The sequence below is a fragment of the Centruroides sculpturatus genome, unplaced genomic scaffold, assembly GCF_000671375.1.
Source record: "Centruroides sculpturatus isolate CEXI.00-Female unplaced genomic scaffold, Cexi_2.0 scaffold218, whole genome shotgun sequence".
NCBI lineage: Eukaryota > Metazoa > Arthropoda > Arachnida > Scorpiones > Buthidae > Centruroides > Centruroides sculpturatus.
This window is the reverse complement of record NW_019384383.1, coordinates 141,927-156,839: the sequence shown is the minus strand read 5'-3', so window position 1 is coordinate 156,839 and position 14,913 is coordinate 141,927. Positions and strand designations below refer to the sequence as shown.

General features: G+C 32.8%; 2 protein-coding genes across 2 annotated transcripts in view; one reads left to right on the top strand and one right to left on the bottom strand.

Moving 5' to 3' along the window:
• Positions 1-9,158, bottom strand: part of LOC111617957 (TRAF-type zinc finger domain-containing protein 1-like) — an 87,157-nt gene extending 77,999 nt beyond the window's left edge. The window contains exons 1-2 of the mRNA XM_023359356.1: positions 9,102-9,158; positions 6,034-6,091 (exon numbers count right to left, since the gene is read on the bottom strand). Coding sequence (XP_023215124.1) covers positions 6,034-6,074 — 41 coding nt within the window. The 5' untranslated portion in view covers positions 6,075-6,091; positions 9,102-9,158. The remainder of the gene's footprint in view (positions 1-6,033; positions 6,092-9,101) is intronic.
• Positions 9,159-9,164: 6 nt separating this feature from the next.
• LOC111617958 (carbohydrate deacetylase-like) lies at positions 9,165-14,448 on the top strand. The gene is made up of 5 exons (XM_023359357.1): positions 9,165-9,411; positions 10,920-11,059; positions 13,415-13,514; positions 13,577-13,754; positions 13,941-14,448. The coding sequence occupies exons 1-5, from the start codon at positions 9,225-9,227 to the stop codon at positions 14,248-14,250; spliced, it is 915 nt and encodes a 304-aa protein (XP_023215125.1). The 5' UTR covers positions 9,165-9,224; the 3' UTR covers positions 14,251-14,448.
• The last annotated feature ends 465 nt before the right edge of the window (positions 14,449-14,913 follow it).

The window sequence follows — 14,913 nt, the reverse complement described above, 5'->3', positions numbered from 1 at the left end:
AAGTCCAGCAAAATTCTTTAATAACATAAGAACGTTTTCAAACGCATTAAGCGTCCATCTTCAGTTATTTCTCTAAAATTGAATGTGGAATTCGAAAAATTACACAAGCAAATTTTAAATAATTGATTATACAAATATTAAAAAGTGGCACGTTATTAATAAAAGCACTACACACAAAAAATTTCGGTATGTTTTAAAATAATAAAAATAAATAAATTATTATTTATCAAGAGTTATCTTAAGCTTGATTAAGCCTTTATATAGAACTAAGTTACTTCATCACAAAAAGATTTCCAAGCGGGCGAAAGCCCGTCAGCATCCCTATAGTTAATTCATTGCGTGCTCTTCTGTGCCCTGCGGATTTCCAATTTTTCTAGGTACTTTATTGCGTGTTTAGATCTAGTGGTTTTTATGATAGAGGCCTGGTCCCAGAAAACTGTGATGCCTTGTTCTTAGGCATAAGTGGCAAGAATCATACTGTCAATGGTCTTGTTCACCGATAGCTTATGTTCATTCATTCTTTTCTTCAAATTTCTTAACATTGCCCCTATATACACTAAATTAGAGTTGAACCTATGATCTCTTAGCGGTATTGAGTATATTCCTGTTAAGGAATTACGTTTATAACTTTCCTTGTCATTCTTTAATAACCTGTATATAGTGGGATTATGTCGATAAATTATTTGTAAGTTCCTATCTTTGGAAATCCTCTTAACCAACAGTTTAAGGAAAGGTGTGTAACTGAGGACTACTTTTTCTTTTTGGCAGTTTTTCTTTTGCTTACATGTAAGATTACTATCTTTCTTAATGAGAGCTTCTATTCTTTCTCTTCTGTAGCCGTGCTGTAAGGCTGTTCTTCGGATATACTGTAATTCCTTAACAGCGTCACAAATGTTCATGCAATAGGTGTGTGCCCTCCTTATCCAAGAGCGAAACACCACCATTTTGATATGCTCTGGATCTGCCGAATTCTTAGGGATAATGATAGGGAGCAATGTCGGTTTATGATATATGCTGGTTCAGATTTCTCCCTCTATGAATGTTATGGTTAGATCCAAGAAATTAATTCTAATATTACTTTGTTGTTCTAATTCCAAGGTTAAACCATATGGGTTACTGTTTATTAAATCTATAAAACATTTCGTGCTGCAATTATCCTTCCACAAAATAAAGATGTCATCAACATATCTCGCATATACCAGTATATCATGTTGTAACGAAGGGAGGATATTGTTTCTAGATTATGGAGTACCAACTCAGAGTACTGACGACATGGGGATACCCATTGGTATTCCCTGTCCCTGTAGATAAGTTTTATTCTCAAACTCAAAGAAAGACGTGTGACAAGTCCGCAAATCAAGTCCGCTAACTCCAAAATCTGCGTGTGGTATTTGAAAGTGTTGTTAACATTAGCGAATAAAAAATCTCTCCGGGAACAAAAGCATGGAGGTAGCTTGATTGACAGATATAATGCCTTATAATCCAAAACTGTCATCCATTCTTCATTCATGATTTTCCAGTTTTTGGATCAAGTCCACCGAGTTTTTTATTGACAAAGGCAAAACCTGTAAAATTCTTGGCAAAATTCTTGGCGTCCTGGGAGCCTGTAAAGTAGCAGTTCTCATCTCCAGATAATTGGCTAAAAGAGTAAGGGTAAATCTCCTCATTCTTTGTTGTAAGGTTTCCAAGTAATTATCTGGGGCAAGAAGACACTCATGTAGCTTGTTTCTATAAAAGCTCCGTTTGATGAGTACAACGCCATTTGATTTATCAGCTTTTATGAGAACTATATAATTTTTTTGGAGCCATTCCTTCATTTCTTTAAATTTGTCTAAATCCTCTGCAGAGCCATCCCATGCAAGCAAAATATCATCAATGTATTCATTTCTTTAATGTGTCTTTGGAAAAGTAAAGTCGTCCTGTTAGTACGTTGCTCCTTTTCGGCATATAATGTTGTTTTCCATCTGCAATACTCTTGGGAAGTTACATTCAAACCTCTTATGAGGCTCTCCGGTCGTAACAGTGGTGTCGGTGCAAAAGAACAGCTGTATTCCAAGGTGTTTATCAAGCATTGGGGAAGAACAATGTTGTCCCAAGCCATTAAAAATATTTCTTTTTTCATCCGTGGTTTAATATTACAGTATATCTGAAGAACAACCTTACAGCACGGCTACAGAAGAGAAAGAATAGAAGCTCTCATTAAGAAAGATAGTAATCTTACATGTAAGCAAAAGAAAAACTGCCAAAAAGAAAAAGTAGTCCTCAGTTACACACCTTNAGCGACGATTATTATTTTAAAAAATTTTTGTTAGGCTTAATATCAATGAAAATTCAACACGAAGTAGGTTAATAGCAATATACTAATATACTAATTACATGGGATATAATAATATACTACACTAATAATGGATTTTTTCATACTTTTCGGTTATCTGACTTTTCAATTATCCGACCAACCCCAGTCCCCAATTGAGTCGGATAATCGAGGCTCTACTGTATCAAACTATTCTTGTTAAATAATTAACCCAAAACCACCTTATTAAAATGGCTAGATAGATCAGATAATAGAACACCAAACATATTCCAAAACATTAGTTTGCCAGCAAAATCCTGTAAGGTTCCATATGCCAAAAATGTTTTTGAAAAGATCCAAAATAAATTCAAACAATTTAATATATGTATTGTACCAGTCCACATAAACACAATCCAAAAATGATTAATCAACATTTCAGATAAAAACAAGATGGTTTATAAGTTTTCCTGTAGTTGTAACCACACAACATTAGTGAAACCAAAAAAAATTAAAAATATGCTTTAAAGAACACATCAATGTTATAAAATAGAACATTGAAAACTCCGCTGACACTAAACAATGCATATTCCATAATTGTAATATTAATAAAGATTCATTTAAAATATTAAAAACCAAAAGAAATACTACCAAATTCAAATTTTACAAACATTTAGAAATTATCGAAATCCATGATAACATAATAATAAATGAAAACACCAGGGTACATCTCCCGTAGATCCCATCCCATCTCGCACCCTTACTTAAACATCTGAAACCTATTAGACAGTAGATAATACACCAAAATGAGATACCATGTTGCTTCTGTAGTAGAGAACATTGTACAAGATGACCGACTGCAAAAACACATGTAACCTTTCTTAAACAGCTCTTACTTTTGTAATACTCCATTTGCACTGAGAATTTTGATCTAGATTGTGACCAAGGTCAGTGACTATGCCATGATGCAACCTCTGTCGACCGTTTCAATCTTGACTGAAACGAGGTTCAATTGCGATCGACTGGAGAGAGTTCTTGAAACTAGATCCAGTCATAAGAGAGATTCCACAATCCCACACACGCAAGAAAATACAAGATGGCTGCGGAACACATATCGAGCTATCAACAGAGAAATAAAAAATACATCTGTCTATTATTAGATATATGGCAAGAAAAAGTATTTATTTCTAACCAAAACTTCCATTATGTTTGTTGCTGTTCATGACTAACCGCATAGTTGTCAGTTTTATCGTCACATGTAATAGCCAGGTTCTTCTCAAGCGGACTGACTGCGAACAGCTCGACATTCATCTGGTGTCATTCACAATTGAGATTGTAGGTAAATCAAGATCGAAGTGAGTCATGGATTGTGTGTGAACATAGTATAACTGTAATCCTGTTTATAACTTTGTATTACATTTATTTCCATAGTATTTACTTCACAATTAATTTCATTAAGCTACAATTTTAATCTCTGGTTATTATTGGTACAGAAAACAATGTCTGTGAAAAATCCCAAAATTGAAGTCATCCACGCATCAGCAACAAAATAGAATGTACCTTTAGAGTACGTATTAAAAAGTAATTTTGAACTATCTTAATCATAAACCCAAATGTTTGTAACAAAAAACTGCTTGAATTTTTGTAGATTCCCATAAACCATCAAATTGTAACAAATACGACCAAAGAGGGACAGACAACCTGTCTGAATTGCCTAATAAACCCCCGGTCTACCCACTTCTATGATTACTCTGACAATGTCAATAGTGCGTGATAAGTCCTCATTAAAGCCAAAACTTAGTGCTCATAGTTTCATTGTGTAACATAAGAACAAAAAGCAAATCATCAACATAATCTTTAAGTTTCTTTAATGAATAGGATGTTTATAATTGGATATATCTAATTATATTTGATGCCTAGAATATTCTATAGAAAAACCTTGCAGTGTAACAATTTGATTAACAAACAAGGCCAATATAATAATATAAAAAACCATTCAAAAGTCCAGCAAAATTCTTTAATAACATAAGAATGTTTTCAAACGCACGGCTACAGAAGAGAAAGAATAGAAGCTCTCATTAAGAAAGATAGTAATCTTACATGTAAGCAAAAGAAAAACTGCCAAAAAGAAAAAGTAGTCCTCAGTTACACACCTTTCCTTAAACTGTTGGTTAAGAGGATTTCCAAAGATAGGAACTTACAAATAATTTATCGACATAATCCCACTATATACAGGTTATTAAAGAATGACAAGGAAAGTTATAAACGTAACTCCTTAACAGGAATATACTCAATACCGCTAAGAGATCATAGGTTCAACTCTAATTTAGTGTATATAGGGGCAATGTTAAGAAATTTGAAGAAAAGAATGAATGAACATAAGCTATCGGTGAACAAGACCATTGACAGTATGATTCTTGCCACTTATGCCTAAGAACAAGGCATCACAGTTTTCTGGGACCAGGCCTCTATCATAAAAACCACTAGATCTAAACACGCAATAAAGTACCTAGAAAAACTGGAAATCCGCAGGGCACAGAAGAGCACGCAATGAATTAACTATAGGGATGCTGACGGGCTTTCGCCCGCTTGGAAATCTTTTTGTGATGAAGTAACTTAGTTCTATATAAAGGCTTAATCAAGCTTAAGATAACTCTTGATAAATAATAATTTATTTATTTTTATTATTTTAAAACATACCGAAATTTTTTGTGTGTAGCGCTTTTATTAATAACGTGCCACTTTTTAATATTTGTATAATCAATTATTTAAAATTTGCTTGTGTAATTTTTCGAATTCCACATTCGATTTTAGAGAAATAACTGAAGATGGACGCTTAATGCGTTTGAAAACGTTCTTATGTTATTAAAGAATTTTGCTGGACTTTTGAATGGTTTTTTATATTATTAATTTTTAGTCTCAAGTAAGCAAGTATATATTTATAAGGCCAATATAATAAATATAATTATTGATATAAATGCATGCTGAGAAATCAAAGGGAGGCAGTGTTATATTTTTCAAAGAAACAATTACAAACTCAATTTTGTCTTACATGAATAGGATTTTCATTTGGAAGTATTAATAGGATTTATTGATATATAACTGAGCCTTAAAACTTAAGAAAGTTTTAATAAGAAAACTCTGATTAAATCTGAAATGACAAACTCTGACATGATGATGATATTTCTTCTCCTTACATTCTTCAGGCACCAAGAAGGCTCGTTTTCGCATTCATCACAAGTTAACTAAATCCCGAATAAGGTAAACAGTTGGCAAGGGACAAGATTCCAACATCTGAGTCAAAAAACCCACAAAAATTTCTGAGAATTCCACCGAGAGGTGATACAATGTCAAAGTTTTAAATTATTGTAATAGAGTTTTAACTTGCAACAAATGTAAAAATTCATGAAAATAAGTTACAAGAAAATTATTTTTGTTCATTTTATGAATTTTATCTGTCAATATCACTTATGAATACTGTTTTGGTTTGTTATCAAACCTCGAGTACAATATATGATAATGTAGCAAAGATAAATTTTCCGAACTTTTTTTACAAAAGTTCAGATAATTTATCTTTTCTACAATTAGCTTATCAAAAAGCAAATATTTCAAACTATTTTATGCAAAGACATGCATCATCAATTAATCATCAAGAAGGTAACAAAGATTATATAGTAGTAATTTTAAAAAATTCTTTTATGTAAATTGGGAGAAATAGACATCAACATTCAAATTTTACTCACCAATTGGTACAGAATTTCATTTCTTCGCTTGCCTCGGCCATCTTCGGTTTGAAATATTCTAAATCAAAATAATCCAAATATTAAAATTTGAGGTTATCTAAAATTACTCATTTCAACTGATACGTAAAAGTTAATTTTCAGACAGATGCATCTTCAATCACTCATGCACTATAAATCAACACTCTCTGTATCTAAAATACAGTATAATGATGCAAATGTTTACCCATACATAGTTTTAGTATCAAAATCAGAAATAAAACATTAATGTTGACCATCACCACGAAAGAAATCGGCACACCATCAGAGGACCTTTTGCAACGACAGTCGGTCTTTCGACACTGCGAGATGTCTGCTCCGACATCTCGTGGCAGTTTAGGAGAAAAAAAATTGTGGTCGGTTGGACCTCTGACCTCCCGTAGCCTCACTTTAGTAAGAAAGAGGAAAGATTGAGAGAACAAAGTATTGAGCCCAAAGACAAGATGCAGGAAACAAAAATTTGGACCGAGTGTTAAATCTAGTCCAGAGAAAAACGGTGCAATCTGCAAGGAGAAATAACTCGAACACAGTCACATCACATCACAAAATTTTGAGGAAAAGCTCCAATGACCGTTCACAAATTAACTGACAGTAACGGCAGTCACAGAGTCATCAGACAAGAATAAAATATATTAATAAAAGTAATAGTACAGTGGGTGATCGATTAATAAACAAATCGGATAATGAACACTTTTGAGAAAGATTTTTATGTTCAGACAACGAACACTTCACAGAACAAACACAAGAAGAAGCGATGTAAAATAATGAATACTGTTTGGTCTTCCCTCGTCTTCAGACTACAATTCGAAACTTTTTGAAGAGCGGGAGACGTCAACATCGACACTCAACCCGGTATATACCGACTGGATAGTATTCCTCCAAACTTTGAAACTCTCTCTTTTAATTCCAGCCTTTCATTTTTCTGACAGAAACCATTCTTTTATAGTATTTGCGAGACTGTCGGGCGGGCACTCATTAAGTTTTGCGCGGGTTTTTATTTTCAAAAGGCAAGAGTATAATAGCAAAGGTAGAGAGTGGACAGATGATGTTGCCGGGCAGTATGGCTCGAACAGGTCTACAGTAGGCCGCAGTTCAATCTTATCTAAGAAAGTTACAGTATAATTAAGAAGACTCAAGCAGCTAAAGGAGTAACAAAAATCACATCTGAGAAATAAAGAACATCAAAGAGCTCATAATAGAATCCAAAATGGATCCAACAACAGAAGAATGCCAAGAAAATTGGCAAGATGTTTTTTCTGAAAAAGAGGATTTATGCCGACATTGCTATTAAAGACCTTTTGAAGCAGCGAGAGGATGTCCAAACAATGATCTTAGAATGACATCCAAACCAGGTTGGGGATCTCTAAAATTACAACGCTATTAATTACTTTCGAAAAATCCCAAAGAAGAGAGAAAAGCAATCGGCATTAGAAAGATTCTAAAGAATCTTTCTAATGCTGATTGCTTTTCTAAAGAATTCTAAAGAATCTTTCTAATGCCGATTGTTTCCGTTTGTGGGGTTACAACCCCACAAACGGAAAAAATGCAAGTAATAAAAATACAAGACCGTGTATATATGTATTTTTATTATTACATATAAATAAATGTAGTAAGAAAGTATATATTTTTTATTTTTTGAGAACAAATTAATCAAATCCCATAAAAACCTATGGTAAATCGATAATCGATTAACAACAATCCGGATAGCGAAGAAATTCTCANTTTTCCGTTTTATCTGAATTACATGTTGTACGAGTCACTTAGATTTTACAAATACGTGTGCCGGGCTGTGAACGGCTCACATATTTGTAAAATCTAAGTGACTCGTACAACATGTAATTCAGATAAAACGGAAAAATCAATGATCTTATAGGGGGATCGACTGTAAATAAATGTAGTAAGAAAGTATATATTTTTTATTTTTTGAGAACACATTAATCAAATCCCATAAAAACCTATGGTAAATCGATAATCGATTAACAACAATCCGGATAGCGAAGAAATTCTCAGAACAACTTACGTTCGTTAACGATCACCCACTGTATTTCTCTCTCTTTACCTAGTAATATAATTCTCTTAAATTTAATGTGATATTTTATTTTCTCCAATCAATTATTTCTCGGTGTGAAAAAAAAAATCATTTTTATCAAACTATTCTTACAACATTCTACATTTTACTATTACAGTATCTATTATTAATTAATTAATACATTTTCCCCACAAAAAAATGTATGAATATCGAACTATATCCGTCAGTGTACGAACATTGTAAAACGAAACACATAATATCAATTAGTGCAGTTAATACAGAATCGAAACAGAAACTAAACAAAATATTTGATAAAATTTTCCAGGAAGTATTTTTTGTATAAATGTACTTAATAATCCAAGTGAAAAGAAAATGTAATACAAACAATATTACTTTCCTCGAACGGTTCGGAAACAAGTCAAGCGTTGTACGTTCCGTCTTTATTTAATCATTTATCGGTCTTATCGAGAACCACAATATACATTGTGGCCGGGACGGACCTTCAACGTGGTTTACGACAAAACAACGTTTCGGTTCCGCGGGCCGAAGAAGTCACTAATTTGGCAGAGAGAGGCAGCGGTCGGTTCGATAAGTACGAATAGGTATTTTACAGAGTAATTTTAAATTCTTCTTGGCATAGACGACATAGCGGAGAATAAAAGCGGAGTGTAGATACAGATACAAGATTACGCAACGACGATACACATCATCGACCAAAAATACTTTAGTTACGTTCAACTTCTCTTTTACTACGAGTTTACGCGCAATTTATTCGCCTTTAAAATTAATTTATCGCCCTTTCCGTCACGTGTTTACACTCGGTCAAATCGACTAGTTTCGGATTTAAAAAATAGCCACGAGACCAAGTTTTAAAATCGTATTTATTTTGCAAATGTAACAGTCTTCTTTCGTTCTCGCTCGACTTTAGTAACGTTTCGAACGAAATTCGGCATAATTTAGCACGAATTTGCGATATTGTCGGTACGAGAAAAGAACCACTCACCTCCGACTTCGGAACAAAATAATTCGCCGTTCTTTATCTGCCAACTCGGTCCGGCAGGTGGCGCGACGGGCCCGGCATCGATCACGTGGTCGTGTTTACGCCCGTCGGCGGAGATCGCGCTTTATGGAGGCGGGACGACGTCTTTTGGTAGTTAATGCCGACGACTTCGGTTATTGCGCCGGTAGGAACGAAGGGATAATACGCTGTATACGAGAAAATGGTGTTTCGTCCGTTTCTGTTTTGGTTAATGGAATGGCGGCCGAAGAAGCGCGTTTACTGCGATCTTTCCCCCTACATTCGCTTTCTGTCGGTAAGATACCGTCGTCTTTTTCGTCGATTATTCCTATTATATTTATTTTTTTTGTAAATGGGAACAAAGGATTTGTGATACATCGATGTAGAGCAATGATTCCCGAGCCGATGCGTGGAATCTATTCGGTGTATGTGGATAAAAACGGAAAACACAATGTGATAGCCTTCCACCAACACGTGATGTTTTCCATCACTCTTATTTATTTTCTTCGTCGCGTAAATAACGTTCGTTAGGACTGTCACCGTGTATTTTACTTAAATTAATCTACTAACTAAACTCGATATTTAGAATGGCTGCTATTTGAAGAGAACTATGAGAAGTGCAGAATCTGCCGACCGAAGCGAACCTAATAATGTGGCGACTTAATTATTTTGTTACCTCTGCCGATGGTGTAAATGGCAGGAAAGATGTGTCCCGTCTTTCCTGCCATTTATTGTTGATGAAAGATTGGTTTTGATTTTTTACCCAGCTGGATGGAATGCTTCCAAAAAAAGTATTTATTTGATGCTTTGTGGCCTTATTGGTGAAGAAGTCGGCCCTCTCGTTGCCGACTTCCCCCGAGTGCCCTCTGTACGGTCCAGCCTTACGGCACAAAAGTAAAAACTATTGGCTTTAAAGTTGCATATTTAATTCTAAAACGTGATATTTTGATCTAGGAGCTTTGAAGGTTCTAATCTAAATGCAGAAGCTGGACAAACATTAATCAGAATCTATTTATGCATTTGTAACTTTTTGAGTTAGATAGTTTGACATTAAGACAGATTTATTTGTGATAAAAATTTGATAATTACATAGATGCGAATTATTGAATTGTGAGAGCATTCGACTGATTATCTTTGGCATTCGAGGCCATCAAAATCTTGGTATGGGGCCCGAGAATAGAGTGGATCCCTTTTAGCTTTTTTTTTTTTTTTTATTAATGAACAAATATGTAGAGAATGTTTTTTTACTAATAAATAGCAGTCTTAAAGATTTTATTTTTTATTAGTAAAATAACATTAATTTTTAGGGAATAAAAACTGTTATGGGCTTTTAAGTTTTCTCTGGGCCGGGGAAAAATAGCTTCTCTCTCTCGATAGTTCCGGTGCCGCTTCCTGAAAATATCGCCATTTAAATATAAGAAACTATGGAAAGAAAACTCGTTTCTACAGAATAACACATTTTTTCATCACTAGCACTGCTGTAAGCAGAGTTATGCAACACACAAACAACCAGCAAAAACAAAAATCCTTTACTTGAACAAATGTTTTATCCATATCCAATATCTGTTCTAACCAGTATCTTTGTGTGTCCAACTAGTGCTATTATTTGGTACTGATCTCGAAGATGGAAGAAATGAAATTTTAGGCTATTTTAAATCATTTTAATGAAAATTTATTGATATTTTCTAAATACTTAGTTAATTTAAGGGCATTAATTACACAAAAATAAACTATAATATGCTTTTTGTTGGAGTTTTAAATTATAACTTAAGTATTCTGAGAATCATTTTATTTACTTGATAGGTTTGCATTTTAACATAAGTGAAGGTTGCCCTCTGTCTCCTGTTTCTTCAATTCCTAGTTTGCTGAACAAAGAAAATCATTTTCTAGGAAAATTTTCTTTCCATCAAGCTTCTATCAAGGGTGAAATTATTAAGGAAGAGGTAAATCCGGTTAAGTTGTTTTGCAATTTAGTCTCAGTAGAAATAAAATAGTAAATTATTTATAGTTTCATAGAAAATATATTTCATTTATTAGAATAAATGTATAAAAGACTGGCAGCCATTTTCTAATAGCATTAATACACTCTTCTCAAACTACACTTTCAAAAATAACTACAATTTACCAACCTCTAATATGTAGTCTAGTTTATTAACGTAATCTAACATTTTTGGTCAATTAATTGACTTTCGTCGGAATCAAACAATTTTTCAATTTATGATGAATGAAATTGATTATAGAATAGTACAAGTCGATTATATTTTTGGACTTGTGCAATAGGAGTTGAGAAAACTTTTAAAGTTAAATACATTCTATAATTGGTTTTGTTTGTCATGAATCGAAAAATTGTTCAATCCTGATAAAGGTCAACTAATTGACCGAAAACATTAGATTACGTTAATAAAATAAACTGCATGTTAAAGGTTGGTAAAGTGTAATAGCATTAATGATTAATTAAATACTTTAAAATAATTAAATTAAATTTAGAGATATTTGAAAAATAAATGGCTTGAAACAGCATATGAACCTATCAAACAAAATGTTCTGAGATGTGTTAAGTCTGCATAAGATACAACTATATACAAGGAGAGGGCAAAATAATAAAAATAAGTGATGAAATCTTCTTGAATTTAGGCACAATATTACAGATTGTTAAAGTCAAATGATCAGTCAAATTATTGGGTTATAAGAAGGCTAAATAATGTCAGTGACCCATATGGTATATCTAAATATCTAAAGCAAAGTTTGGATGGAGGTTCGGATAGCTCCCAACACATTTTGCACAGTAAGAGTTGCAGGTTTGAGTCTCACTCCAGGCTGATTCTTTTCTTCTAGAATTCTAAATTAAAATAAAAGCAGTGACCAAAATCAAAAACAAGCAGAACAAGTAATGGAGCAGACAGTTTATAGTTTGTAGAATGTCTGTTCTCTTGAAACTTTCTATCCTCTTCCCATCCCTTTATCTTTTTTACATTGCCTCCATCTTGACACCTGTAGGTAATCCCTGTTGTTTTAACAGCTGCAGGGTCATTTATCCTAATGATGCCCATTTTAACAAGTGTGAAAATGTTTGCTCCATAACTTGTTATACTAATTTTTTGTTTCTGTTACTGCTTTTATCAAGTTTATTCAGTTTTAAGTGGTTGTTTTGCTAAATTAAAATTAATTTATTATAATTATTAAGTAATAAACACACTATGTGCTGGAAGTAGATTATAAATATCATTTACAAACATCAAAACTTCAGTTCATAAAACAAAATGTTGAAGGAAAACAAACATTTTCAATTGTCTTGAGCAACCATCTTCACGTTAAAAGAACAGATTTGGAAATTACTTTTTACATTGAAATGCAACCACATGATTGTCAACATGATTGAAATAATCTGATTGGCAATTGAAAATGTTTGTTTTCCTTCAACGTTTTGTTTTACAAACTGGCATTTTGGTTTTTTAAGTGATATTTATAATTATAATTATTAAAATTATTATGAGATAGTAGCTTATCTGTCTTCCTATAGACAAATTACTTCATATCTAATTATTAACTTAGCCTTATTATAGTCTGATAAAATGGCAGATAATCTGGCTTTAATTAAAAATTTGGTTTGTGGAGTTGTTTAAAGATTATTAGGCTTGTTTCTTTGGCTGTTTAAAAAAGTAGGATATCGTATAACAAAATAACATATAAACATTCCCTGAAATTTACCATAAAAAATAATACACCTCTCACTCAATTTAATGGGAATCCACCAACTTGGCAACATTGATTACTGGTGATGGCAATGCACTCAAATGTTTTGATTAGCAGTCCAATTTGTGTTTTGCTGCATCATTAACAATTGACTCTATGCTGTCAAATTCATTTATGTTTCATCGGATTCCCCTTATTTCCAATAATCTGACAGTCTCCTTAATCCAACACCATCCCACTTTCATATAATGTTAGATTACTGAGATTGTACTGTATTGTATTAAAATGTTTAATATCAAATAAATAGTTGATGATCTAGTGTTAATGTTATACTCAGAGGTTTATAGGTTTGTATGACATTTTCTGAAGGAAAGCCAATGAGTTTTATACTTGGTTACATTTCTATCAGATTTGATGTGGCATAGATTTTCTTAATTATTTATAAAGATACAAATTAGTATAATTCCATACATCTATGCCTCTTATCAGTCAGTAGTATGTAACAGCAACAATTTGTTTTCAAATTATTCATGTTTATTTCTGTTGTTTTCTTGTATTGTTTGATATTTGATAAACTGAAATAAGCATTTTTATATCTAAAAAAGGTTGCGAGAGAATTGACAGCTCAAATAAATCACTTTAAACTTTTGATGGATCGACCTCCGACCCACGTTGACGGTCACCAACACGTTCACGTTTTTCCAGGTGAGAAATTAGTGTTAGAATTCTGTAATTAAAATTGAATCATATTCATTCTATTATTTCAGGTGTTAGAGATACTTTTGCAAAAGTTTTACAAAATGAAAACATAACTTGGACCAGGATGCCAATTGATAATCAATTAGAGAAATGTGACTGGATTAATGCTGAAAGGAAAAAATTTTATAATGATGTTGTTATAATGGCAAAAGAATCTTCTAAAATATTTAAAAATTACAATATAAAGTGAGTTTTCACATTATAAAATCTATATATACTGTGGATGAAGTACTGAATGCATATAGTGTATGTAATGCATTACTTTTAAAAATAAAAATGTCATTAGTGATTTTAAAAGTTAAAACAGTTTAAAATTAGTAAATAGTTTCATTTTAACATTAAAATTCATTAATTTTGCAATTAACTTTTTAGCTTCACCAAGAGATTTATTGGAATGTGTTGCATGGGAAAGGACATGACACTGCAGCGACTTAAGAGTGCCATTTTGGATTACAAATGTTCGGAAGAAAGTCACTCGTGCGAAATTATGGTTCATCCCGGTTACGCAGCTCTGCCAGGTATCGGAGGATGTGGAACAGGACCCGACGATTTTGCCCTCTCTCCAGAAAGGGAACACGAAATGAATATTTTGTGCAGTCAAAATTGGAAGAATTTAATTAAAGATATAAATGCAGAATTAGTTTGTTTTACACAAATTTTGCTAATTAAAGATAATGTATAATTCATCAATAATCATCTTGGGATACTGAGAAGCATTTATTTGCTATACACAAATGTTTTCAGCCTAATGTATAGGTTACTGATTCTTGGAACGTAATTTGTAATTACGGTATAATGTATAGATTTGTAAAGTAACCACAGATGAGTTTTAGAAAGAATTTCAAATTATAATTTTATTAATCAATCTATATTTTTACAATAAAAGTTTTATTTTTGTATCAAATTCATTTGAGTAGTCCTTATTTACAAAGTTGCAATATTTGGATATTTATGTTGACCAGATGCCAAGCAATAAGATGTCTTCATTTTGTCGTGCAGATCTAAATTCGTATTTCACTCAGTTCCTCATAATTTATCACAAGTTGAGTGGATTAGAGCCATGGCTCTCAATCTGTGGTCTGCGGAACATGGGTGCTCTGTGAAGCCACTTCAAGTGTTCTGCGAAAAAATCAAGTATACAATTAAAAATTGTTGCAAAGGAAAAATCAATAGAACGTATAATAATTTTTGTATAGGAATGTAAACTGCAAATGCTAATGATGTCATATACTAGACCGAGTGCACTCTTGATTTCGAAAAGGTTTGCTACCCCTACTTTAAAGCTGATGTAAAGTGTTCCATGGAAAAAATAGGTCAAAGTGTAGTGTTCCCTGACTTCAAAAAG